The 24,952-nt window shown below is 44.4% G+C and overlaps 1 protein-coding gene and 1 long non-coding RNA gene across 3 annotated transcripts; one reads left to right on the top strand and one right to left on the bottom strand.

The window, feature by feature from the left end:
- Positions 1-1,476: 1,476 nt before the first annotated feature.
- LOC125740229 (regulator of G-protein signaling 20-like) lies at positions 1,477-12,626 on the bottom strand. 2 transcript variants are annotated; one of them, XM_049011123.1, is made up of 5 exons: positions 12,515-12,626; positions 6,088-6,225; positions 5,250-5,330; positions 4,647-4,881; positions 1,477-3,582 (listed from the first exon to the last, which is right to left on the bottom strand). In XM_049011123.1, exons 1-5 carry the CDS (start codon positions 12,523-12,525, stop codon positions 3,394-3,396), a joined length of 654 nt encoding a protein of 217 aa, XP_048867080.1. In that variant the 5' UTR covers positions 12,526-12,626; the 3' UTR covers positions 1,477-3,393. The 2 variants fall into 2 exon arrangements, with proteins under 2 accessions (XP_048867080.1, XP_048867081.1); XM_049011124.1 differs by having other exon boundaries at positions 6,088-6,245; positions 12,515-12,578.
- A 1,419-nt stretch (positions 12,627-14,045) lies between these two features.
- On the top strand, positions 14,046-16,110 carry LOC125739693 (uncharacterized). The gene is made up of 3 exons (XR_007397241.1): positions 14,046-14,102; positions 14,999-15,143; positions 16,055-16,110. It is a non-coding gene; the product is annotated as an uncharacterized LOC125739693 (long non-coding RNA).
- The last annotated feature ends 8,842 nt before the right edge of the window (positions 16,111-24,952 follow it).

Raw genomic sequence — 24,952 nt, 5'->3', positions numbered from 1 at the left:
TAAAAAGTAATGTACAACATGGGTGAAGGTACCCATTTATAATGCCTCTGGTTTAACTATGGAGGTGAGGAACACGCACCACTGTGAGTGTTTTCCTGGGGGCTGGAGGGCCAATCCTGCCACCAACCCCCAAGTTATTCCCTGTAATTCAGAGGGCCTCCTTATAGGGCTGGATGTAGGTGAACGTCATACTCAGGACGAAGCGATTGCAGGTTAGGGGCCTTGCTCAGGCGAATCACTGTGGGCATTCACGGGATTTGAACCTGCAGCCTTCCAGTTTCTGGCACAGAGCCCGATCCTCCAAGCCACCACTCCGTCAGTAACTATGGGCCCTAGGATAAAATAGCATGGCTTCAGACTTGCATTATTTTTTTCTCATAAAAATTAAATATCTGCAGTCCACTAATCTATGAAACAGTCTATGCAGATCACTGAAATGAAAAATTGGAAAATGAAAGATTTAATGACTTAAAAACGTCTAGTCTGTGAACCAGTAGACCACTGCCCTAATTATAATACTAATTTGACCAGTTAGCTGTTTGGTTTTAACTATTAGTTAAAAAATATTAAGAAAATATAAATGCTCTAAAACCCTTTTGAGATCATACTACATAGTATAATAGTCTAGTTTCCAATTCATCAACATTTTTACATATGTGGATGAGCATAAAATCATAATTCTACCCTCAAAATAAGAATATTTCCCATGACAAACCTATTGTCATACTTAATACGCCACATGATAAAAACAGCGGATTGTGGGATATTATATTTCCCACCGTGCATGTTAACAGCTCGCGGAGTATGCAAAACCCCATTTAAAACAGAATTTCGAGGGCTATGCATTTTAATTGATACATGATAGTGAGGAGGAGCACGGCGCCCCCAATAGATGCTTTTGTCCTGATCGCAGGTGCATGTGCTTCAGCTCGTCGTGATCTTCTGTGGTAAAAGAACCGTGCGGTCTACGGGGAAGATTATTATTAAACAAATACTGTCATTAGTTTATTTACAGAGCTATTTTCATCAAAGACGTCTTCCCATGAAAATAGCGGACGTCTATAAAAAAAAACCTCAGCATCACGTGATGTATGAGCATAATATTTCTCAAGATACACATCAGGCGTACCTAATATTGCGGGTTGTTTAACTCTTTTTTTTCATTTAAATTAGACATATGTTTGCGATCCACGGTTGGCGTGATGTGCTCCTTAAAGGTAATCCCTAGTGATCCGTTGCACAAATTGGAGCGGACCCCGAAAGAAGCGCGCCTCGGGTGCCTGCTTGGAAATGCAATTTTAACGTGGGATATTTAACTTTACGCTAATTGTCAGTTTTATTTGCGTATTAGAATCGTCATTTAATTTATCATCAAACACTCGATGCGGCTTGCAAGACAATTGGTAAGAAATAAAACTGGATAAAATTGTTGTGCTTTATTATACTTTAAGAACAGAATTGTCTACAGTATTTCAGTTCTATGTAAAATATAAATTAAATATTATAAACACATACAGCTTCAATACAAATGATAAATTCATTTTGATTTTAAATACATTTATATCAATAACAATGAAACTCTCTTCCCCCTATATTTCCGATTGCACATGTTAAGAAGAATGTAAGCACCGGAGGACCACCTCGGTTTTCTTGTTGCAAGAAAAAAAAACACATTCAAAGGCCGTGTAGATGCAGACGGTTCATAGCGAATAAAAAGGCACGTGCCCGGTGTAGCTCTCCGTGGGGAAAAAAGTCAGAATAAAGGAAAGGGCCGCCCAGCAGAGTAATTCATAGCTAGGTAAAGGGTAACTAAAATATATGGCCTTTCTCTTTTCATTGATACAAACACATTCATTTAAGTGTCAACTGCGCCCAGAAACAACGCTTCGAGATAGGACGAATTTGCTCTGAATCATGAAGGAATATATGCAATTATCATATAATATAATAGGGGGCGGCATGGTGGTGCAGTGGTTAGCACTGTCGCCTCACACCTCTGGGACCCGGGTTCGAGTCTCCGCCTGGGTCACATGTGTGCGGAGTTTGCATGTTCTCCCCGTGTCGTCGTGGGGTTTCCTCCGGGTACTCCGGTTTCCCCCCACGGTCCAAAAACATGCTGAGGCTAATTGGAGTTGCTGAATTGCCCGTAGGTGTGCATGTGTGAGTGAATGGTGTGTGAGTGTGCCCTGCGATGGGCTGGCCCCCCATCCTGGGTTGTTCCCTGCCTCGTGCCCATTGATTCCGGGATGGGCTCCGGACCCCCCGCGACCCAATAGGATAAGCAGTTTGGAAAATGGATGGATGGATGGATATAATATAATATACAGTAAAATCCCATTATAGAGGAAACTTCAAATAACGGACAAACAATTTGGTCCTCAGAGCTGCTTTTTAGCTGTAGTTTTATTCGGGTATAACGGTGATATCCAGCGCAGATACGTAGTCAGGATTATTAATAGTCACGCATCTGCTCAGGTAAAGATGGATTACTACATGTACAATATAATAATATGTACCACACGTGTGTCTGCTGGGGTGTGGCGTGAGTAAATGGCGTCCTGTAGTTGTGTTCTGGCCATACAGCAACTCTGGATATAACGGACTTTGGATATAATAGACTGTTTTGCCAGGTCCCTTGAAGTCCGTTATAACGGGATTTTACTATAATAAAATACAATATAATATTTCTTTATTATTATTATTATTATTATTATTATTATTATGCTTGATCCCTGAACTGAACGGACAATAAGTGGAATGGTTCATAGTCAAATGTAATATAAATGGGCATTCAAAGTCCACTATTCTTTTAAAAATATAAATATTTGGAAAAAATGGAAATCACTTCATTCTGGGTGGTGTTGTCACATCTATCATGGAGTCAAGGAGAAATGCAAGTCACACAAGAAAGATCTGATATCTTATAAATATGCCTTTCGGGCCACATTCCGGTATCTTCCGAGAGCGTTGCCTTGTTGGACTGATTCTTCCCATTCGGCTCACAGACATTAAAGACCATGTCAAAATTCCCTTTTCTAAACACCGTAAGAACAAAAGCACCGAAGACACAACCTACAAGTTCACTTTTCACAATTATAAGAACCCCTTTCTCACTTCGATCCATAACAAAAAATTACGTAACGTGGAACAAAAACAGATTAAAAAAGAGGTTTGTTTTTGTCCGGATCATCTTTCCGTGTAAATCCAAAACAGCTCGTACTTGGGATGCAACGCAGCCTGTGGTCATGGTGCAGGAATATCCAGGTCGGGAATCACCCTTTCAACTCAAGCCAATGTTTTGGCGGGAAAATTTCCCTGCATGGACACATGGGCCCTTTCTGTCATTCTACTCCGAGAGAGTTAGGGAGAACAGCCAGTGAGAGAAGGCGGGGCCTACGATTTGGGCTCCTTCTCCACAAGCCTCTGAAGGAGGTCAGCGTAGGCCGGTGAGGCCATGTAGCGTGGGTACGAGTCCCGTTGCATCAGGGTGTAGATCTGAAACTGGGCGTCGTCGAATGTGCAGGACGAGGGCTCCAGCATGTTCCGGTTGATCACTTCTCGGACCCGGGAGTCCAGGCTGACCTACGTTCCGGGGAGAGGAGGAATTCACATGTCACTGTTGGGCCCCTGAGCAAGGTCCTTAACCCTGTCTCAAAAAGGTGTTTGTCACTTTACATGAAACCCTCTGCTAAATAAATAAAGAAATAACATACAGAAGTGTTGGTACTTGCTCACTGGCCTTAGCAGATGTGGGGTTATTCTGCCAAGTATGAGATTCAAACTAGCAACCTTCCGATTACAGATACCTAAACCACTGAGCTGCACATCATTTTCCAAATTACAGAACAGACATTGACTTGAACCAGAGACTATGAGTGCATAGTCTGATTTATACTCCTGCGTCGACTCCACACTGTAAGTAAATCGTAGGCGTGGACCCTACACCGTAGCCTGATGTGCAGCTCCGCAGGAAAGTAACTACACCTGACAGCAAGGCACACCGCGGGAAATGTGATTGGTCTGCTTGGTAGCAGTCATTTTTTCATGGTAGTGAAGACAGTGTACATGCTGGGTGTACGTACAGACGCTCCTCGGGTTACAAAGGGGTTACGTGCAGATAAACCTCTCGTAAGGTGAAAATATCATAAGGTAAAAATGCAACCTAACCTAGCATACCTCAAACATACTTACATTAGCCCACAGCTAGGCTGTCTGTTATTGGTTTTGCCCATTTCTTTAATAAAGTGTTGAATGTCTTGTGTATTTTTTAGAGTAATGTACTGAAAGTGAGATACATTCGCCCGTTGTAAACTTCAAATATCCGAACACAGATCATCGTAACACAGGGAGCACCTGTACATTTCTAATTGAAACTGAAGTGTTATTTATATTCAGCATTAAATATCCCAACTTAGGCGTCATAGAAACAGGCCGACAAAACGCTGATGGTGACAGTGCCAGTTTCACTTCCCTCCCTTAAGTTTATTCATACTTTTAAAAAGTAAGGAGTAGTACAGACACTAGATTTAGAAGGGAAAAGCGTACAAAGGGACCTTGTTTCAGCGCAACATTTTTTTTCAAATTTGTACAGGAAGTTTGGAGCAGCACAAATATAACCAGGCTTCGATAAAATGCATCCCACTGACCTCTTTGGGTGAAAGAATAGAGATGTAGTCTTCATATATGGTCCGGACTTTCTCCTTGATGGCACCCTCCCTAGTCTCCTTCTTGAGGTCCTCACAGGCCAGCCAGAAGAGCATGTTCTCCTCACTGAACTCCGTCCTGAGGAAGCTGCGGAAGGCCTCCCTCCCAGTGGGGCAGCTCATCATCCGGTCAAAGGACTGCCCCCAGGAACACACCTCCTCCACGGTGAGATCAGTGCTGGGGAGTAGGTGGGGGGACAGGCAGCAGGACACCTTGGACACGGTGCACACAGTCCGGCCAACACGGGATATCATATTAGCGGTAACAGTGAGATATCGCCCATGGGATTCGAACCCACAACCATCCGGATATGGGCAGAGATCCCTAACCTACTGAGTGGACATGCAGTGAAGCAGAATCTGAGAGAAAAAACATTGTAAGTGGGATCTCTATGAGGTATTCTCAGTATTTTAAGTCCCCAACTTGACAGTGGTTTGAAAACCAGCTTCATTCAAGTTTTTCACAAATGAAACTTATTCTGCCGCAGAAAGCTGTAGTAGAGCTGTGCTACTGGGGTTGGACACAGGAGGCGTTGTCAAACTGACCTGTCTTCGCAGTTTCCTGCCCCCTCTATCTTGATGTTGCTGGGCTCTCCCTCTCCACCATCTCCATTCCGCACAGTGAGACTGCAAGGCAACAGACGGTTGATTGGATGGAGAACGCTGTGTGTTTGGTAGGCCATTTCCCCCGCAACAGCCCCTCCTGGAAGCACTCCCACAGTGCATGTATTACACCAAAAATACAACGCACAGCCAGTAGGGGGCACCAGAGCACTCATGGTCACAGACACATAGGCTGACGTTTACTGGTTCAAGTCCCCCATATGGTATGCCACTGATCTACACATTAAAGGATTTGAACCGCCTTTTCACCAGCCTTGTTAATGCAGTGTTGCCATGGTAACAGATGTATACATTTATTCATGGTCCATAGCTCCATGTCTTACCCCCTATTTAGTGCAATGTTTGATCATGCAAACATCCCTCCCCATGTGCAGTGATATTTAGACTGGGAGCGCAGGTGCTTTTCCTCCAGAACCTGCAAACACCTATTCCTGCAAGGGCGGAGGCTGCAAGTGAAGCCCCCCCCACTCACCAGCCTGGGTAATTAATCCAGCCAGCTTTGCAGCAGCTGGGGAGTCCGCTTGAGTGTAATGAGATTACGACCCCGGGTGGGATTTCATTCTGAGCCCCCGCCTCGCCACAATGAAGTGTTAACAGGCTTTAATGAGGATGCATCCATCTGTTGCTGCACCACCCACCCAGAGGGAGAGAATTATGCAGCTCATTCCTCCAGCCTGTAGCTGTGCACCCCTCATTCTGCTGGCCCCCACCTCACGGGGACGGCCAGGGGGTGGAGCAAGAGGCCTCCACGCACTCTCACCAGGAGCAGCTGCAGCAGCAGCACCAGCAGAAGCAGCAGGCGTTGGGGGCGCGCTCTCTCGCGGCGGGTCGCGACCATGCCGCCTCCTCTGCCTCTGGCTGCCGATGCTCCGTCTCCTTCCGCTCCGATCCCATCGGCCTGCAGGGGGCGACAGAGTACTGGGAAGGATGAGATACAGAATGGCAGAAAATCCAACTGAAAGATACTGCTCGATCTATCTGTCTGTCTGTCTCATTTTTAATCACTCAGAGTAACCTAGCATGTTGTTCTGCAGGTTGCTGGTTCAAATCCCAAGGTCAGCTGAGTGATGTCACTATTGGGCCCTTGAGCACGGCCCTTAACCCTCAGTTGCTTCCAGGACTGTCCGACTCTACTTTTTTCTCAGCCGCATACTTTGATTTGAATGAAGGTGTCTGCTAAGTCTATGTAATCGTTAGAATAGGCGGTCACAGCTTGATATAAAAGATGTGTCACGATTCATTCATGAACAAACATGAGATCAGTATCTCACATGTGTTATTCATTACTTGTCCCTTCTGTAATTCCTTCAATAGTTCACAAAGGTTTACAGAATTAACATAAATAGTAAGAAATATAGTAAGTGATGAAACAATGTGAGACCAGTATGTAACTAAGACGTAGTTTGTGGGTGATTAATACATCAGTGATAGTGAAATTCTGTATTATTTGTGCCCAATGAAGTAAAGTGTTGCCTTTATATGTAATTCTAAGACTTGATGCTATCAGTGCTAAGAATATATTATATAAAGTTGTTTTATTTATTGGGGTAAACGTAAGAGATTATGCCAAGTAGTATGTGTACAAAACTGTCTTTCTTTTTTTAATTAAATCTTCATTTAATCTTATTTGCTGTTGTACAAGTATGAGTACAGGTATGATTCTCTTTGCTCTCCATGAGACATATGTCAAGTCGAAAGGTCTTGGAGGTAAGAGTGTGGGTGGGGGTGGGGGGGGGGGGGAGGCTGGAACCGGTGGTTAAGGGCCTCACTCAAGAGCCCACAAACATGTGACTATTCTGCTGAGGCCAGGGCTTGGGCTGGTGATCTTCTGATCAAAGGTACAGGGACTTAGTCTGCTGAGAAACTCAGGAATATTTATGTATTTAATGGCGAGAAGTCAGACATGTTACTAGTCACGTAGCATGAAAACATTTCGGCTGCAAGCGTATTCCGGTCTTGCCCTCCATGAAATAATTAACCTCAGGTGATTAGTCATCATCTGTCTTGGGAATTGAACACCACTACAGTAGGCCAGAGGCCCAATCAAAGAAGTCCCCTGAGAAACGCAAATATAATATCAGAGCCAATAAATAAACCTGAGCCACTCTGACTGGTACTAGTGTCTTGGACGGAGATTGATTGTTACTGTTTGCATGTGCCCACACTACACTAAAGGTGCACACGATCTTGGAAGCCCCCACGAAGCGGACTGAAGTGAGCACAGGATCCAAGTCAGGTGACCAGCGTCCCATTGGACTGTTTGAAGACCCAGAAACCATAGAGGAGAGACATTCAATCTCTGTAGAAGCATCGCTAAAAGCAGCCCACCCCCAAGATGAGAGGCTGTGCAGATACGTCACGCAATCTGGGTCACTTCACACACTCATCTTCAGATGCTCATCCAATAGGGAGGCAAAAGCGATAACGATGCGATTCGATGAAGCACGGGATTCAAGGGGGGGGGGGGGGGGGGGCACACCCTGGAGGGAACGCCAGTCCATCGCAGGACACACGTTCACACGCTATGCAGGAAAACATCGCAAACGTCCGGAGGATAAGCAGCCTCATATAGGAGGCAGAATTTTTAAGCCCTGCCTTGAGGAGGCGTGAGGTGACAGTGAGGTCACCTGTTATGCAGCTTTGAATCTCATACTGTACTGTTTGTGCCTCGCTTGTACGGGGCTTTCGGCAAAAGTGTCTGCCAAATAAATACATGTAAATGCAATGCAAATGTAATTATATAACACAATGTGCAATGTAGCACATTATATGGCAATAATTAGAAAGACAGATGTTCTTACATATTTAAAACATAAAAAAACACATTTAAATATATTCCAAAACATACATACAGCATATTCCCCAAACCACCATTACATGTAGATATGGCACCAATGAGAATTCAGATGTATCTCTGGCCACGATAAAACGTATGCAGACTTCAGACTTTTTTTTAAAGTTTGCTTAATGACCACTTAAAGGTTTTTTCTGCGCTCCATTGTATATTTTGTGCTAGAGACGCATGTGGACTTTTTGAGAAAATATCGTGAAATACAGTGATATTTTTACGGCTGATTTCTTTATTGCATTTAATTTGGAAACAGTGCACAATTTGCGCTTTAAGAAATACTCTACATATTTCTGTTCATTTCTGTGAAAATTGTACCTGAATATAACAAAGAAGCAGGTTTGTGTGAATGATGTTGGTCGGGGATTCATTCCTGTGGCGTAGTGGCATAGCTTCACTTTCAGCAACATGACCATTACGTTCCCCTGTTAGCATACTCGCACAATGCTGCTACAACACTAAATGTAGATAGTTTGCCATGTATTTTAAGTGTACTGAGACAAATACCTCATTTAAAGCTTAGTAGTTGATAAATATATATTGCATTTGTACCACAATTAGCAGATACTCAAAATGTTAATGTTGAGATTAAAATGGAAAAAAACCTTACATGCCATGTATTCTGATTTTTTTTCTCTGCTAAAATCTACCAGATTTATACATTGTGTAAATGAAGAGCTTTAAGCTATACATCATCAGCTATACATCTCCCAGCAGTGTTATAGGCTTCTGTTCCTGTGATCGGAAGGTTGCTGGTTCAAATCCCAGGGTCAGCACAGTGATGTCACTATTGGGCCCTTCAGCACGGCCCTAAACCTGAATTGCTCCAGGGACCGTCTGACCCTGCTTTATAAAAAATGTGTCACTTCTTGAAAAAGCATCCGCCAAGTAATGGTAAAAACAACCAAATAAAGATGAATAACAGCAATGACGCATAACAGAGTCTAAGAACGACTCAAACCTGCGAAAACAATCGGGACTCCCCGTGACTGAAAGGTTTTGTGGATGTACTTTTCTGCCACAATTTATTAAATATGACATGCAACACAACAAATTGTTTACGAGTCATACTTTCCTCCTTCTGGGAAAAAAGTGATTTCTACCAAATTGATACCCTGTATATCCTGTTTCACATTAACCATATGGTAATTCCCAAGGCGACATTCCTGGGGAATGGATACAACAAAACAAAGAGAATAGCGGTCACGTGACTGCCCGGAGAGATTAATTAGCCACGTGTTCGAGCAGCTGGGAGCTCATCAGATAAACAAGGAGCAGGGGAACGGTTTGCAATAATGCGAGCGCCACATTCACGCGCAGTTTGCATCAGCCATACGCGCCTTATACGCCCTGAAAAAAAACCCTCCAAATATAGTCTTTGCAAGCAGCCTCATAACTATACGGTATGGTAATGTTCACTAACTTCTAATAATTAGCAAATTGCGAAATTAAAGATAATAATTGGCAGATACATTTATCCGCAACAGAGGTTACTTTGAGTTACTGTTCATAGCAGAAGACATCTACACCACGGTTCCAATCTGTATAAATGATCCCTTTCCATGTTAATTCAAACTGAATTTTACTGTATGCCCCCGTTAACCGGTATCTCCACCCCTCATGTAATGTTGGCAAACACCAGCAGCGCCCCCTACCTATTACATACATAAAATGTAGCGCGAATGTCAGCAGCTGAATATCTACAAATCTGAACGTCCATCCATCTTCCATAATGGTTTATGACTGTCACGTGAGCCTGGAGTCTGTCCCAGGCAGGACAGGGCACAAGGTAGATATAAACACTGTGGGCAGGATTCCAGTCCATCAAAGGGCACACACATGCAGAACCAGACAGTAAAGGCGATTTATAGATGCCTGTCTGTTTTATGTATCACTAGATATAGTTGGATGAAGACCAACATATAACAAACTAACAAAGCAGACCCCAAATAGGCTGGAGTAGACGGGCATAAAAATCATTTTGCCGTAATGAACTTTTAACTTCATACACTTAAATTTCAGCATGTAAACGAGCAGCTCTATATGTTTTGTATCAAGACTAAAACGCTTTTTTTTAGAATTCATGTAGTGTTACAGACTGCGTATCCTAACGACAAATTATGTGTTTTGATTATGGGTATTTACGTAACAAACAGAAATGCCATATAATTTATTAAATTGTCCCCATGATCATGTCTTGGATAAGCGGTTGGAAGATGGATGGATAGATAATTAGAGCTGTAGGTTAATGATGCAGGAAAATTTTCGATATAGGTACAGACTTACTTTCAACTTACAAACTTTCGGGCATACGAACGAAGAGGACTGTAAGTCCAAATTGGGTTTATTGGGCTACCAGAACAGTAGCGTGCGTACTCCCAGCATCCTAGTTCATTGTACTTGCGTAACGGTAAAACGTGCTTTCTTGAGATTATGTTTGTTTTATGTATCATTATTAATGTGTTTTATGATAAGACAACATGTATTGACATTATATCATACTTATTTATGCATGCAGATTTGAGTATACCCTTAAATGATGCTGAATAACAACTTACGAACATTTCAAGTCACGAACGGCCGTTCGGAACGTATCTCTTTCGTGAGTAGAGGAGCGTCTGTATACCTTTCAAAATACGGTGTAAAACGCTGCCCTGCGGGACATCCCCAAGACAGCGCCAAAGGGCACCCCCAGTGGACAGAGGAACAGACGCGTCATCATCTGTACTGGATTAGATTATGGGTGCAGTTTCTTTATATTTGCTGCCTGTCTCATACATGCGGCCTGACAGTTTGTAAATAAGTACATCGGCCAGCACTGCTCAGCACTGGCCACATGATCCAAGGATTCCTTAATTCATAATTTACAGCTAATTAGACAGGCCTACATATATCTATCCAGCAACTTTCTAACCGCAGATCAAGTAAAGGGTCACTACTGCTAAGTACTGCTAATATTTTATTGCACAGTTACACTAAAAATTTCCATTACAGTAAAATTTAATACAATATATCATCTGGGCGTCGACATTTTGTTAGTAAATTACACAAATTTAAACAGATAGCACTGAAAACGTCCTTAGCACGAACAAGACATGCATATTTAAGATGAACTACATCGATTAGTGTTAAGCATGGTATTGTATTCCTCTCCTGGGACGCGAATACGCCACCTTCCGGCCGCAGGGGCGTGCAGCAGCTCGGCAGCGCCTGTACGCGAACGGTTTAGAATGCTGATCAACGTGAGGGGAGCCGCACAACCAAAAAGAGCGCTTTCTTTACAGATACGTCAAAACTAATAAAAAACAATCTATAATATTTTAAACGAGTTATAAGAATCTATAAGGCATGTTACAGGTGGACATATTCGAAAGCTACCTGACCTATCAATATAGAACGGATAAATAATAATAAATTATTAATAAATATAATTCTGCCTTAATCTTAATTACACAATTCAGAATAATAGTTACACGTATGCGTTTATTTGAGACGTTATAAAATGCGTTCATTCTACAAAACACCAATTTACGCCGTTACGACGGGGAAAGTCCGCATCTTACCTTGATAAAATCACCAGCGGAACAACTTATAAAAGTCGAACCATTAGACGTGATAACATATTTTCCCTGTTTTTACTTTAGTCTACGTGTATAAGATAAAACATTTAAAGGCGGTTAATATTGCAAATAGATGCCCAGAGTTCTGAAGGAGCTGTAATGAGTTTTAGCAAATACACAGCAGCGACATATGTTTTTTGTTTGTTTGTTTTTTGCGCAAGCACGTGCATGCTCATTTATTCACCTTTTCCTAATGATATAATACGTGTAGTTTATAGGAAAGGCAAACTGTGCCCAGCAGTGACAGCAGGCGTCCCCCATCTATCCAAAGTATAGTGGCAGAAGCTGCGATAACGGTAGCAGGCTTTACTCTCAAATGCGACCGTACCCAAAAAAACCAGCAGCCCACCAAAACTCAGAGGCGACGTATCTAAACCCTAAAACAGGCGTGAACATCGACAGCGGAATCAAGAGCGAAATGCTCCTGGTGATTTCATTATTATCGAGAATACTAACGCAAAAGCGCATCAAACCATGTTGTGCAACAGACACTTCCGATCGCCGCAAATGCATTTTCAAGATGCATGGTTTTTGTCACTCATCAGATCATCGAAAAAGACTGTTTCGGCAGACTGTGGTTTAAATTATGCAGGACAGTCACTAGAAACAAAATCGTCATTTATATCAACTTGCATTGATTGCCACATTGGAGTATGTCTACAATTATTCCTCATACAATCACAGAGTCTGCAGACACATTCCTACGTGCCGGTACTTACAATTTCACCATGTATGCTAGATAAGAGGTAAATCTTTGCTTTGATTACATCCGTTTGCTGTGGGCTTTCCAGACCGACTGCTTTCGGTCCAAGCGCATGCGTCCCAACGACCTACAACGCCCCCCACGCCCCCGCCACCCGTACCGGAGCCTTCTGGATGTATACCTACACCCGCTCAGTTTAGGGATGCCGGCGTTTTAATGTCCGAAATTTCAGTGGCGAAAATCAAACTCGCCAGTTTCAGCCGCACCGATTAAATCGACGATGGGATTATCCTTCCTCCGCACACATTGAGCGGTTCTGTTAGATTGCATTTCCTAAAACTGTTTTCTAATTTCAGGGACACCTCTAACCTTATTTTTATAAGCCGCAAAAACATTCATTTTAATATAAGTTATTCTTAGTGTTTTATTAAGACAATTTCAATATTCTATTCATATTTCTTGGTTCAGGGTCATCCCAAAGCGTACATGAGACTGTACGTTTAATGTTGAAACTACAGGGATTTTTACTTATCATCAAATTCAGCTCAGTCATTCCGCTTTCTCGGTTTTGACAGCATGACTGGGTTTTCCCCCGTCAATATAGCATCCTCTCACCGATAATGGTGTAGCCACTCGATCATAATTCACAGCATCACGCATAGATCATGTCGCCATTGACTGATCTGCTTTCAGTTGCATGTAACATTTACTGTCCATTTCCTTGCCATAGCCATGCTGAAACCAGAAATTTAAGAAAAAAAAGATTAATATTATAGCCACTGCTCAGTAAATATTGTTTGTACCCACATGCAATCGATTGTTGGTTTATTCCCAAATAAGGTTCACTTTCATTCAGTGGAGATCAAATTTGGCTCCCTTTTCGATTCCATCCATCCATCCATCCATTCAGACTCGCGTTGGGCCTACAGCTTATTCTAGGGTACACGGCTGGGGTAGACGCTCAGTAGAATGCCAGTCGGATTCTTCACTTTGAACCTACGGTTATGCGGTGTATGCATGGGAAATAATTCCCGTCTTCGACACTGACTCTGGCGCTTCATCTGAAACAGCGCCACCCACAGGACCGTGGGTCATCTTTTCCGCAGGTTTATTCTCGGATAAATAGAGAAATTTTACGTCCTTTCTACTACATTTCCAATGGGTATTACAACTATACGGTAACTTCTACAGTAACTGTTGTTAGATATTTTTGTGCAAATAATCACACATTTGCCAATAAAACGCTTTTTTTGCCTATTAATAATTTATTGTTATTTTATAGACTGGCTTTGCGAAATGCACGGCATTTATAGTAAGTAGTGCTACTAAAAACTCACTTATACTAGTAAGCAATACTGATAGGCCTATGCCATAAACAACAGCAGATAAATTCTCTGACATTCTACTGACAACGTTGCACATAGTTATATCCGGTTTAATTATTTTATATATGAAGAGTATTTATTCAGCATTATCGGGTCAAGCAAAGAATATTGCGGGTAATATTTAAAAGTAATCGCGCTTTTGAGTCGTTAATTTAAAGACATGTACACTAATGACCACTAGATGGCAGTAAGAATCCGCATTTTTGGCATACAGTCCAGGTACATTTGATATTATATTAATAATTACGATTATTTATATTGCCGATTATAGTAAATTAAAATGTATTTTATATGTTGATAAATTTCTATAAGTTTCCCTTCCAGATAACGGTCAGAACAAATACGAGGTTAGGCGCGTTTGACTAAAGTAGTTAATGGCTCTGAGGAAATTCATGATTCAGGTGAAATTAAAAATTAAAATTCCATATATATGCATATATAGTTGCAGTATGACCGAAGACGAGGGAGGGAATGAATGGGAATGCTATTGCTAAACAGACGAATCAATTGTTCACCTTCTTTTGAAGTGAAGTATATATTTTTGCATAAGTGTAGCGAATGGAAGTAGATGAAGTCTTAGAAAACGGACGTTTTATTTTAAAACGGTTTTAAAATAATTGATGCATTTAAGATCTATCGCTATAGCGTTTTCCGAGGACTTGCCTTTGAACCCATCAATACCTTCACAGTATTGCAGATTGAGATGAAATGAACTGTCATTATAAAATTTTATTGGAGGGCAGTTTTTCGTTCGTATTTATCAAACGCAGGATTAACAAATCACACTTGACTATATAACGCTAAATTCATTCCATTTTTTGAAGGTGCAGAAGGTAGTGTATGATGAATAAGATAATTAATTAGCAGTTCAAAATCTTCTATAAATACTGGCCTTGAGTCTTTAACATTCATCACAGTCTGTGATATAAGTTCAACCGCATACACATCAAATTATATTTAAACCGGCTAGGAAGGGCTTGGAATTAATCTTGTGTTTTGTCGGCTATTTGCAACGTCTATGGCGTAATGGTTAGTACCATAGACTTTGAACTCGGCGATCAGAGTTGTTGGAATCTCGGTGGGACTTCATACATTTAAGGTTGTGCTTTGCTTAGGTCTGCGCATGGAAGGTTACTCATCGAAATACCATGGCTGGCAGAGTGACTACATCATTGCTGGGTCCTTGAACATGGTGCATAACCCTGAAGGCTGCTGTACAGATAGCTGTCGCTGCTCTGTTCCCAGGTCCTGTCCTCTCCGGTGGGTGTGTCATACCAGAGCAAGCCCTAAATCAGGGCTGCCCAACCCTGTTCCCGGAGGTCGAGCACCCTGCCGAGCTTAGGTGTGTAATGAGATAATCAGAGCCTTCAGTAGCATGTCATTATTAGAGCCAGCTATGTTGAAGCTAAGCTGACTAATACTGAGATATATCTGAAGGGCCTGATTATCTGTATCAGGTGTGTTAAATTAGTGCTGCACCTAAGCCATGCAGGGTGGGAGATCTCCAGCAGCAGGGTTGGACAGCCCTGCCCTAAATAACCCCACGTAGTTGTCTTGCACAATAGCCCAGGTGTAATAGAGATCTATTTGCAGAAAGAGCTGAATCAGTAGAAGTTAATTTGCCTTGAGTTGAAATTAAATGTTATATAGATCCTTTTGTCGCTATGTAATATCCTACAGAAGCTACTGCAACAACCCCAACCATTTACATGCAATTTTATTTGCCATATTGACAGGCAGTTGTAAATATTTATGACCTGAACTCTTACTGATCTGGTACATATCACTCAGAGAAAATGGTCTTAAGGGGGGGTGGCATGATGGCGCAGTGGTTAGCACTGTTGTAGCACTAAAGGTTATCCAAATACACACTTGGCCTTATGCGGGATTGTTAGTGGGCAATGGGGGGGGGATGACAAGTGCGGAATGACTGACAGGTTCCAGGAGTTGAACGGCCCTGGGAACAAAGGTCACTCTCCTCTTCTGCGACCCTGCAGCCGGGACAGTGAAGCTGTCGTCCTGAGGGGAGCCACTCAGACTCTGGGAACAGAGCATGGGAGGGGATGCAGAATCCTACATGCTGTTGTCACAGTTTGCTGCTCACTCAGGGATGAAAATGCTCTGACCGGGAGTCCGGTGATCATAGAGCAGACTTTCACTGTGTTGGGCAGGTGGGTCCTGTGCTGCAGGCTGGTGGAGTGATACCAGCAGGTGATGGAAAAGCAAGGTAAGATTGGCCACCTCAGGTTAAACGATTTACTTTATTTGTATAGGCTTATATAACTTTGTAGTGATTTTCCCTGTGGCATTCACTAATGCGTGCAATTTTATTTTAATTTAGTTTGTATCTCTGCAGGTAAATTAATTACTCTCCAGGATCTGGAGAGCTTAAACACTCTTACATGCCTGTGATTCTTTATTACCTGATTAATAACTATTGTTTATGAAATCGACCTTTAAAAATGCCACCGATGACTTATCTGTCATGAGTGAGGTGATGTACATTAACTTGGATGACTTTTTCACTTCAGGAAAGAATTTGAATAACTCTGTTTTAATTTTCCAATCCCATAACATTTACAAGTGACACACCGTGTGTTAGAAGGTGATAGCAGCTTCGTTTTCATAAGGATCTCAGAAACTTACACTGAAAGGTCAGCATCACAAAGAGAAAAGGCTGCCTTTTCAGTTTTAATTGGATAGTGTCAACTTCTCCAGTTTCACAGCCCAAGAAAGGTTGTGGAGTCACATGTAAGAGAAAAGCGTGACTGTCTAAAGTGTCATGGAAACAACTAAGTGAAAATATAGTTATAATTTATATAAAAGCTTTGCAAAGGAAGACTAATCTGCACCCAATCTTTGTAATCAGTGGTCTCCTTTTGTTTTTTTTTTTCTCGTTCTTTTGTGCCACACTTCAGGTGGAAATTTCCTCTACAAAATTTACCCTTGGGATCAGATCAAATCAACCAATTAATCAACCAATCAATCAATAATTATTTAATAAGAAGTGAAGCAATAAATATATAATAGGAAGTCTAATCAATCAATCAATCAATCAATCAATATATTAATAAGGAAACATAATAGGTGGTCCAATCTGCCAATCAACCGATCAATTAGCCAATCAATCAAGCAAAACAACTATTCAATAAATAGGTGGCCCTGCTATCTATCTATCTATCTATCTATCTATCTATCTATCTATCTATCTATCTATCTATCTATGTGTGTGGTTCTGGAGGTTGGAACAATCTTCCTAGCTATCTAACAAGCTATTCTTGTTAACATCAGCATGTTAGGAAAATGTCATGACCTGCTCGTCCGGTCCTCTTGTGTACCACACACCCTCATTAACCTGACGTGCAATCCCGATTGTTATCAGCTGTTACTTGTTTTTCCCATTAAGTCCTGTGTATTTCAGTTCGTGTTCGAGTACGTTTCCCCAGTCCTGTCACTGAAGTCTACACCGTGTTGTGCCTTGTCTGCCTGAAATAAACCCTGTCTTTTGGATTTCTGTCTGCTTGACCCTGATTCTCCACTCGGTGCTTGGTGGCCCTGCACGTGGTGTGACAGAATGACAGGACTCACAAAAAAGGTACCCCCCTGACTAAGGATCGCTATCTATCATTACCTCGGTCTAGTAGAAGCGGTACTATACTGGCTCACACAGTCTGAAGTCCGGGAGGACCCTCGAGGGGATGTCCCTAGACACTGACGCGCATCTTGTGGAAGAGGTGCGCAAGAAGCTCCAGCAATTGTTCAGGAGGGTGACCGAGGTTAGGACCCAGCTTATACCGCTTAACAGCGAGCTGTGCCCGTATTCACCGTCAGTCCTCTCTGAAGAACCCCTACCCCCGCCAATAACAGCTCGCCGGCAAAAGAAGAAGAAGAAAAATCAGAGGCCAGAAGACAGACCGACAATTTTCTTAGGGACCATCTCCGTCTTCGCTTCTTCACCCGCCGTACATCGAGAGGAGCCCTTCCAAATGTTAAATCCGGTGGTGTTCGCTCTGGATGACACCATTACTTCGCCCATGGGGGTGCATGACAACGACACCGCCGTTTCACAGCTGCCGCCTGCTGTTTTACTGCCTGGATCGGCAGCTTGCCCCTTTTCAGGGACTGGCCAGGTCCGTTTGGGATGCCATACCGCGGGTCCCCAAGACTCCAAAGCAGGTGATGCCCACAGCAGGGGTGCAGTCCCCTGCTTTGCCGGTCCCTGCCCCACCTGTTCCTGGATGGCTCTCTGAGGTCCTTAAAGGGGCAACGCCTGCTCCTAAGGCGCCAACCCTGGCAGCGCCTGAGGTTCCCGCTGCACCCACTGAGGTTCCTGTACCGGCGGTCCCTGCTCCACTGCCGCCCCAGGTTTCTGCGCTTCCGCCGCCGCCCCAGGTTCCTGTACCTCCGCTGCCGCCCAAGGTTCCGGCTGTGCCTTCAGAGGTTCCTGCGCCGCTTGTTCCATCTGCGCCCCCGGAGGTTCCTGTTCCAGCGGACGATGCTCCACTCCCCCACGATTCCTGACCTGCCCGTACTTGATGTGCCTGACCTGTCTGTACCTGATGTCCCAGCTCCGCCCACAGCAGCTCCTGCTCTGCTCCTCCCTGCCCTGCCCACAGAGACTCCAGATCCAGTCCCCCTGGTTCCTATCCCTTCGGCTTCAGTCCCCCCGGTTCCTGACTGAGATTCCGCCACACCAGCCCCCGTGACACCAGTCCCTGTAACTGAGGAGGTCAATTGCCAGACCATCACTCAAATGGGACCCCTTGTGGATTTCCCTGATGGCCGCAGTGGACCCCTCCAGGGAAGTAACTCCTCCGCCACCAAAACAGGACAGATCCTGGCCAGTTCTCCACCTCTCAGTCTCCTGGAAAGGGAGGGGACACCTGCGCTGGGGTCGAGTCCCGCCCATCCTGCCCCCTGGCTTGCCCTCGGTCTCCTTGGCGGTGGCTCGAGGGGCACCTATGGGTCCTCCGGCTCTTGCTCAGCAGATGCTTGTGGTCCCCCAGGCTTCTGCTCGGCGGTCGCCTGCGTGTCCCCCTCCGGTGCCTCGTCGGCCATCTTTGACCCCCGCCCCCAGCATCATCATCGGTTGCCTGTGGGTTCCTTTGCTTTGGCTCCTCAGTCGGCTGCGGGTCCCCCCACTCCGACTTGTCAGTTGGCTACACCTTTGCCAGCTGTGGCTACGCCATCACCTGCCGTGGCTTTGCCTGCCTCTTCACCTGCGCTGAGGTCCCCTCCGACTTCCTCCTCGCCTCCCATGGTACCCGCTCCAACTTCCACCTCGCCTCCTCCTTCTGTCCCTCCGCCTGCCTCCTCACCCCCTTCGAGGTCCCCTCCTACTCCTGCTTCGCATTCGCTGAGGGTCCCTCCGGCTCCGGCCTCACAGTCACCTGCAGCCCCTGCGACTGCTGCCTCTTTCCCCGCTTGGGTTCCTTCGGGCTCCCCAATCCTTTCCTTTCCGGCCTCCTGTGTCTGCTTCTCGTCCCTCTGTGTCTCCATTGTCCACTCCTGGTCCCTCTGTTCCTCCTGTTGGTGTTCCCACTGTGTCTCCTTTTTTGGTGCCCCTCTGCCTGTCTGCATTCCCTGTGGTATGTCAGTGGTTGTCCTGTTTCTTGTCCCTGTGCCTGTTCTGTGTGTCCATCCTGTTTCTGGTACCCTGTTAATGGTCTTGTTTTATTTTCCAGGTTTCTGTCATTGAGGTCTACATGTTGTGCCTTGTCTGCCTGCAATGAACCCTGTGTTTTGGATTTCCGTCTGTCTGACCCTGATTCCCCACTCACCCTGCACGCGGCGTGACAGAAAAGGAGCTTCTGCTAAACTGAATGTATGTAATTACTGAGAGGTTTACAGGGTAGGTCTGGAGGGCAAGCCTACACTGGTTTTCTTCTGGTGGCATCCCATACATGGCATGAGCCCCCAGCCCCCCCCCCCCCATCTGAAAGAAGCTCCAAGACTCATTTTGGTCAAGTTTCTTGTGCACCATGGAGTCACACTTCTCCACCCATTAGCACATTCGGTTCAACCCAAGGGCTTTTAGTAGATACAAACAAACAGATTACTGGCAAACACAAAGACCAGGAAAGGGGACACTGGCGATACCTGCTGGTCAGGCAGAAAAATGAGAGGGCAAGGACTGATCTATCTATCTATCTATCTATCTATCTATCTATCTATCTATCTATCTATCTATCTATCTATCTATCTATCTATCTATCTATCTATCTATCTATCTATCTATCTATCTATCTATCTATCTATCTATCTATCTATCTATCTATCTATCTATCTATCTATCTATCTATCTGTGTGGGTCGCTTTTAAGTTTTTTAATCTCCTACACTATCCTGCCCTTTGGTTATTAGAGATTTTATTTGACATAAAACCAAATTTACATAGATAATTCTGCAAAACAGGATAAAGTAAAAAACTTCTGTATACTAAGTTCTTTAATAATGCAAATAATAAAAACCCAGTAGCTTTATGTCTGTATCTTGGATGCTCCCAACATCTAAAAGAAAAAATCAATCTGTTGTTCGTTCCTGTTCTATCAGTTTCAGTAGCCTGGCTGAAACCGCTTGAGTGGCTCTGGGCATATGAGGAATGTCAGCAATGAAATAGTGGAAAGCCATCTTCTCATGCCGGCCACTCTCAGTGACCTATGAGGCTGAGAAATTATTTAAACGGCTCATTAATGCAATGTTCACCAGAGCCTAACTGCTGTCTTTGTAATTTGGCAGTAGGGTTGATCTGTGGTATTCTAGGATGGAGATGGTCTATCAGAGACTGCAGGAAAAAATCGCATTGGACCGTAATGTTTGGGGAATTAAGGAACGTCTCTGTATCTACAGTTCAGAGCTGCAGAGAATCTAAGGTAAATAAACAGAAATTACAGGCAAAGCATCACAAAGTAATGAAATTTTAAATGTAAAAAAATGGCAAAATTTACATATAAAAAAAGTATTCTTTCCCATATGACAAGGTTCATATGTCCATAGTTTTAAAGCAAGTCTTGTATTTTGAATAATATGTTCACCCACACCACAATAAGAGGACCGTAACTGAAAGTGACCTAGCTAATTCCCATCAACAGGCTCAACACCCAAGACCTCAAAGGACATGGAAAACAAACAATGGTTTGAAAGTGACTTCACTCCACATTTGGTACATTAGTCTATTTAATCAGCGCATCAAACAAGTATAAGCGTACATCAAATCACAATGTATCTTTGGGAAAATGAAAAATCTAGTCCTTTTTTGGCCTTTTGTAATGTTATCAAGAAGTGATATCGTTTCATCAGTTCAGGTGTGTTGAATGCCATGAAACAGTTTAATAAATTGACTTTTTTAAATTGGATTTTTAATGGAATGTAACTCTCCTGATTTCCAGGCGAATGTGGGGTCGTTATTTTTTTTTTATTTCTGAGAAGAAACCCATGGCTTTGATGACCGGAATAGAAAATAAAGATGATTAGAGCTAATTATGACAATTACAATAATTTCGGTAGATAATGATCAGTACCTAAGGGAAGAATGCATTTGGATTAATTAAAATTGAACCATTTTGGGTGGCTGATGTACTGGTCTAACTCTTTTTAACATTTCAATATCTATCTATCTATCTATCTATCTATCTATCTATCTATCTATCTATCTATCTATCTATCTATCTATCTATCTATCTATCTATCTATCTATCTATCTATCTATCTATCATTTACTGTATCTGTCTGCATTTTAATTATCCACTCATCCATAATTCAAATGTTTATCCTGCCCAGGGTCATGGGGGGGGGATTCAGGGCGGAGGTATTATTTTCCTTATTATTATCATAATTATTATTATTTTGTTTAGTCTGTGGGTGATAAGGGGCTCCGTGGGTATGATTGTGGACCGTAATTCTGTGTGTGTGGACTTTGCGTCTTGGTTTGTGTACTTATTTACATATTTTCCTTTCTCCCTGTGTTCTATTCTATGACCTTTATTATCGTGGACCGTAATTCTGTGTGTGGACTCTTCTCCCCAGGTTGTATGGCCGCCTCCTGGCTACTACCCTTCCCTCTGCAGTAGTCATTAGGTTTTGCCAAACTGCCCGTAGATCATGTGTAGGCTGTGGTGGCCTGACATCCCACCCAAGGTGACCCTTACCTTGAGTCCTCTGCAAAATCTGCTGGATGATTTTGCTGGGTTACTTTCAGACCAGCGACCCAGTCCTGACCAGGGAGTGGGGATACATTTTGGACCCAGCACTTGAGTAAATGTAGCCCTGTTGTTGTGGGAACTATGGGCGTCGCTGGACCCCTTTTACTGGGCTCAGTTTTTCTGTCCTGTGCCCCAGTAAAATCTCAGGTTTAGCTTAAGGTTGCACGTTCAGGTAATGATGAGTGGGGGGGGGACATGCTTTATGTCCAGCAACGCCCCGGGTGGATACCCATGTCATTCAGATACCCATGTCAGTCAGATACCCATGTCATTCAGATACCCATGTCATTCAGATACCCATGTCATTCAGATACCCATGTCATTCAGATACCCATGTCATTCAGATACCCATGTCAGTCAGATACCCATGTCATTCAGATACCCATGTCATTCAGATACCCATGTCAGTCAGATACCCATGTCATTCAGATACCCATGTCATTCAGATACCCATGTCATTCAGATACCCATGTCATTCAGATACCCATGTCATTCAGATACCCATGTCATTCAGATACCCATGTCATTCAAAGTCTTCGTCCAAACCACTGGAGAAGAGGAACACAAACATGGTCTATGTGACACAGACGTAACTATTAACTGACAGTGTGATGGTAATATTTGTAATAAAATATTGTGAAAAAACGCTAACAGTCAGCAGGCTAGTTAAGGGTTAAAGGTTTAAGTAAAGGATAATGTCAGTTGGTGATCTGGCATTATATCTGGGAATAAACCTCGACAGACCGACACTAAAGTGCAGCCAAGTTTGCCGCTTCATTAGATATTCATGATCTGAAAATAATTTTTTTCAAGCGCAATAAACATTTGCAATAACATTTAACTGTTCGGTATTTGTCAGGTGTATATTTTCAAGATATATTTTTTATATTGTAGTGTTTTTATGTATTTAATAATTGACATGAATAAATAACCCAGTACCAATGGTAAATTTAACGCAGCGTTGGGTTGATGTAACATCCTAGTTAAATGTAATGTTCCAGTTATCCAGTGAGGTCGTTGATATTTAGGATTATTGTAACATTTTAGGTTTCGTTGTTACTTGGGGACCAGAACTTCAATGGTAAGATAATGTTCAGTCAAACTGAATAAATTGCATTTTACTTAAGTTAATTTCATCTATATATATTCTTCCGATTCTCACATCTGATGACAGATGGCTTGTAAATCTCGAAAAAAAATTATGGACATTTGTTTTAATTTCAGAGATCAGCTGTGCTATTTTACAAAGTTACACACTATATGAACATTATTGGCTCCCGGTCTTTGAACAGGAATTATCTTGGGTGTGATAATTCCAACCGTATTGTTCTATATACCTACATTCATCTTTGCCCCGCTGTACTATTTTATTACTTTTTCATTGTGGATTGGTTTGCCAATGCCTCCAATGAAAATAAAAAAAAATTATGATAATTTGTCATTTGCCCTGCGATGGACCGGCATCCCCTCCAGGGTGTCCCCCTGCCTCGTGCCCTGCGATGGACCGGCATCCCCTCCAGGGTGTCCCCCTGCCTCGTGCCCTGCGATGGACCGGCATCCCCTCCAGGGTGTCCGCCTGCCTCGTGCCCTGCGATGGACCGGCATCCCGTCCAGGGTGTCCCCCTGCCTCATCCCCTGTGATGGACCGGCATCCCCTCCAGGGTGTCCCCTGTCTCGTGCCCTGCGATGGACCGGCATCCCCTCCAGGGTGTCCCCCTGCCTCGTGCCCTGCGATGGACCGGCATCCCCTCCAGGGTGTCCGCCTGCCTCGTGCCCTGCGATGGACCGGCATCCCGTCCAGGGTGTCCCCCTGCCTCATCCCCTGTGATGGACCGGCATCCCCTCCAGGGTGTCCCCTGCCTCGTGCCCTGCGATGGACCGGCATCCCCTCCTGGGTGTCCCCCTGCCTCATCCCCTGTGATGGACCGGCATCCCCTCTAGGGTGTCCCCCTGCCTCGTGCCCTGCGATGGACCGGCATCCCCTCCTGGGTGTCCCCCTGCCTCATCCCCTGTGATGGACCGGCATCCCCTCCAGGGTGTCCCCCTGCCTCGTGCCCTGTGATGGACCGGCATCCCCTCCAGGGTGTCCCCCTGCCTCGTGCCCTGCGATGGACCGGCATCCCCTCCAGGGTGTCCCCCTGCCTCGTGCCCTGCGATGGACCGGCATCCCCTCCAGGGTGTCCCCCTGCCTCATGCCCTGTGATGGACCGGCATCCCGTCCAGGGTGTCCCCCTGCCTCGTGCCCTGTGATGGACTGGCATCCCGTCCAGGGTGTCCCCCTGCCTCGTGCCCTGCGATGGACCGGCATCCCGTCCAGGGTGTCCCCCTGCCTCGTGCCCTGCGATGGACCGGCATCCCCTCCAGGGTGTCCCCTGCCTCGTGCCCTGTGATGGACCGGCATCCCCTCCAGGGTGTCCCCCTGCCTCGTGCCCTGTGATGGACCGGCATCCCCTCCAGGGTGTCCCCCTGCCTCGTGCCCTGTGATGGACCGGCATCCCGTCCAGAGTGTCCCCCTGCCTGGTGCCCTGCGATGGACCGGCATCCCCTCCAGGGTGTCCCCCTGCCTCGTGCCCTGTGATGGACCGGCATCCCCTCCAGGGTGTCCCCTGCCTCGTGCCCTGTGATGGACTGGCATCCCATCCAGGGTGTCCCCCTGCCTCGTGCCCTGTGATGGACCGGCATCCCCTCCAGGGTGTCCCCCTGCCTCGTGCCCTATGATGGACCGGCATCCCCTCCAGGGTGTCCCCCTGCTTTGTTCTCTTTGTTTCCTAGGATAAGCTGCTCATCCCCTTGTACTACATGAATGGTTATAGAAGACAGATGTATTTTTAAAACAGCGTGTGAATTTCATGCATTAGAAGTGAAACCT

This window comes from Brienomyrus brachyistius, chromosome 4, assembly GCF_023856365.1.
Source record: "Brienomyrus brachyistius isolate T26 chromosome 4, BBRACH_0.4, whole genome shotgun sequence".
NCBI classification, from domain to species: domain Eukaryota; kingdom Metazoa; phylum Chordata; class Actinopteri; order Osteoglossiformes; family Mormyridae; genus Brienomyrus; species Brienomyrus brachyistius.
This window is presented reverse-complemented; position numbering and strand designations above follow the sequence as displayed.

Excerpts from the sequence above, each read along its gene's own strand:
- LOC125740229 (XM_049011123.1), bottom strand. Across the intron at positions 5,331-6,087 it reads TGCTGCTGCAGCTGCTCCTG|TCTCACTGTGCGGAATGGAG; the intron begins GTGAGAGTGCGT and ends GTTGCCTTGCAG. Across the intron at positions 3,583-4,646 it reads CTATTCTTTCACCCAAAGAG|GTCAGCCTGGACTCCCGGGT; the intron begins GTCAGTGGGATG and ends CCCGGAACGTAG.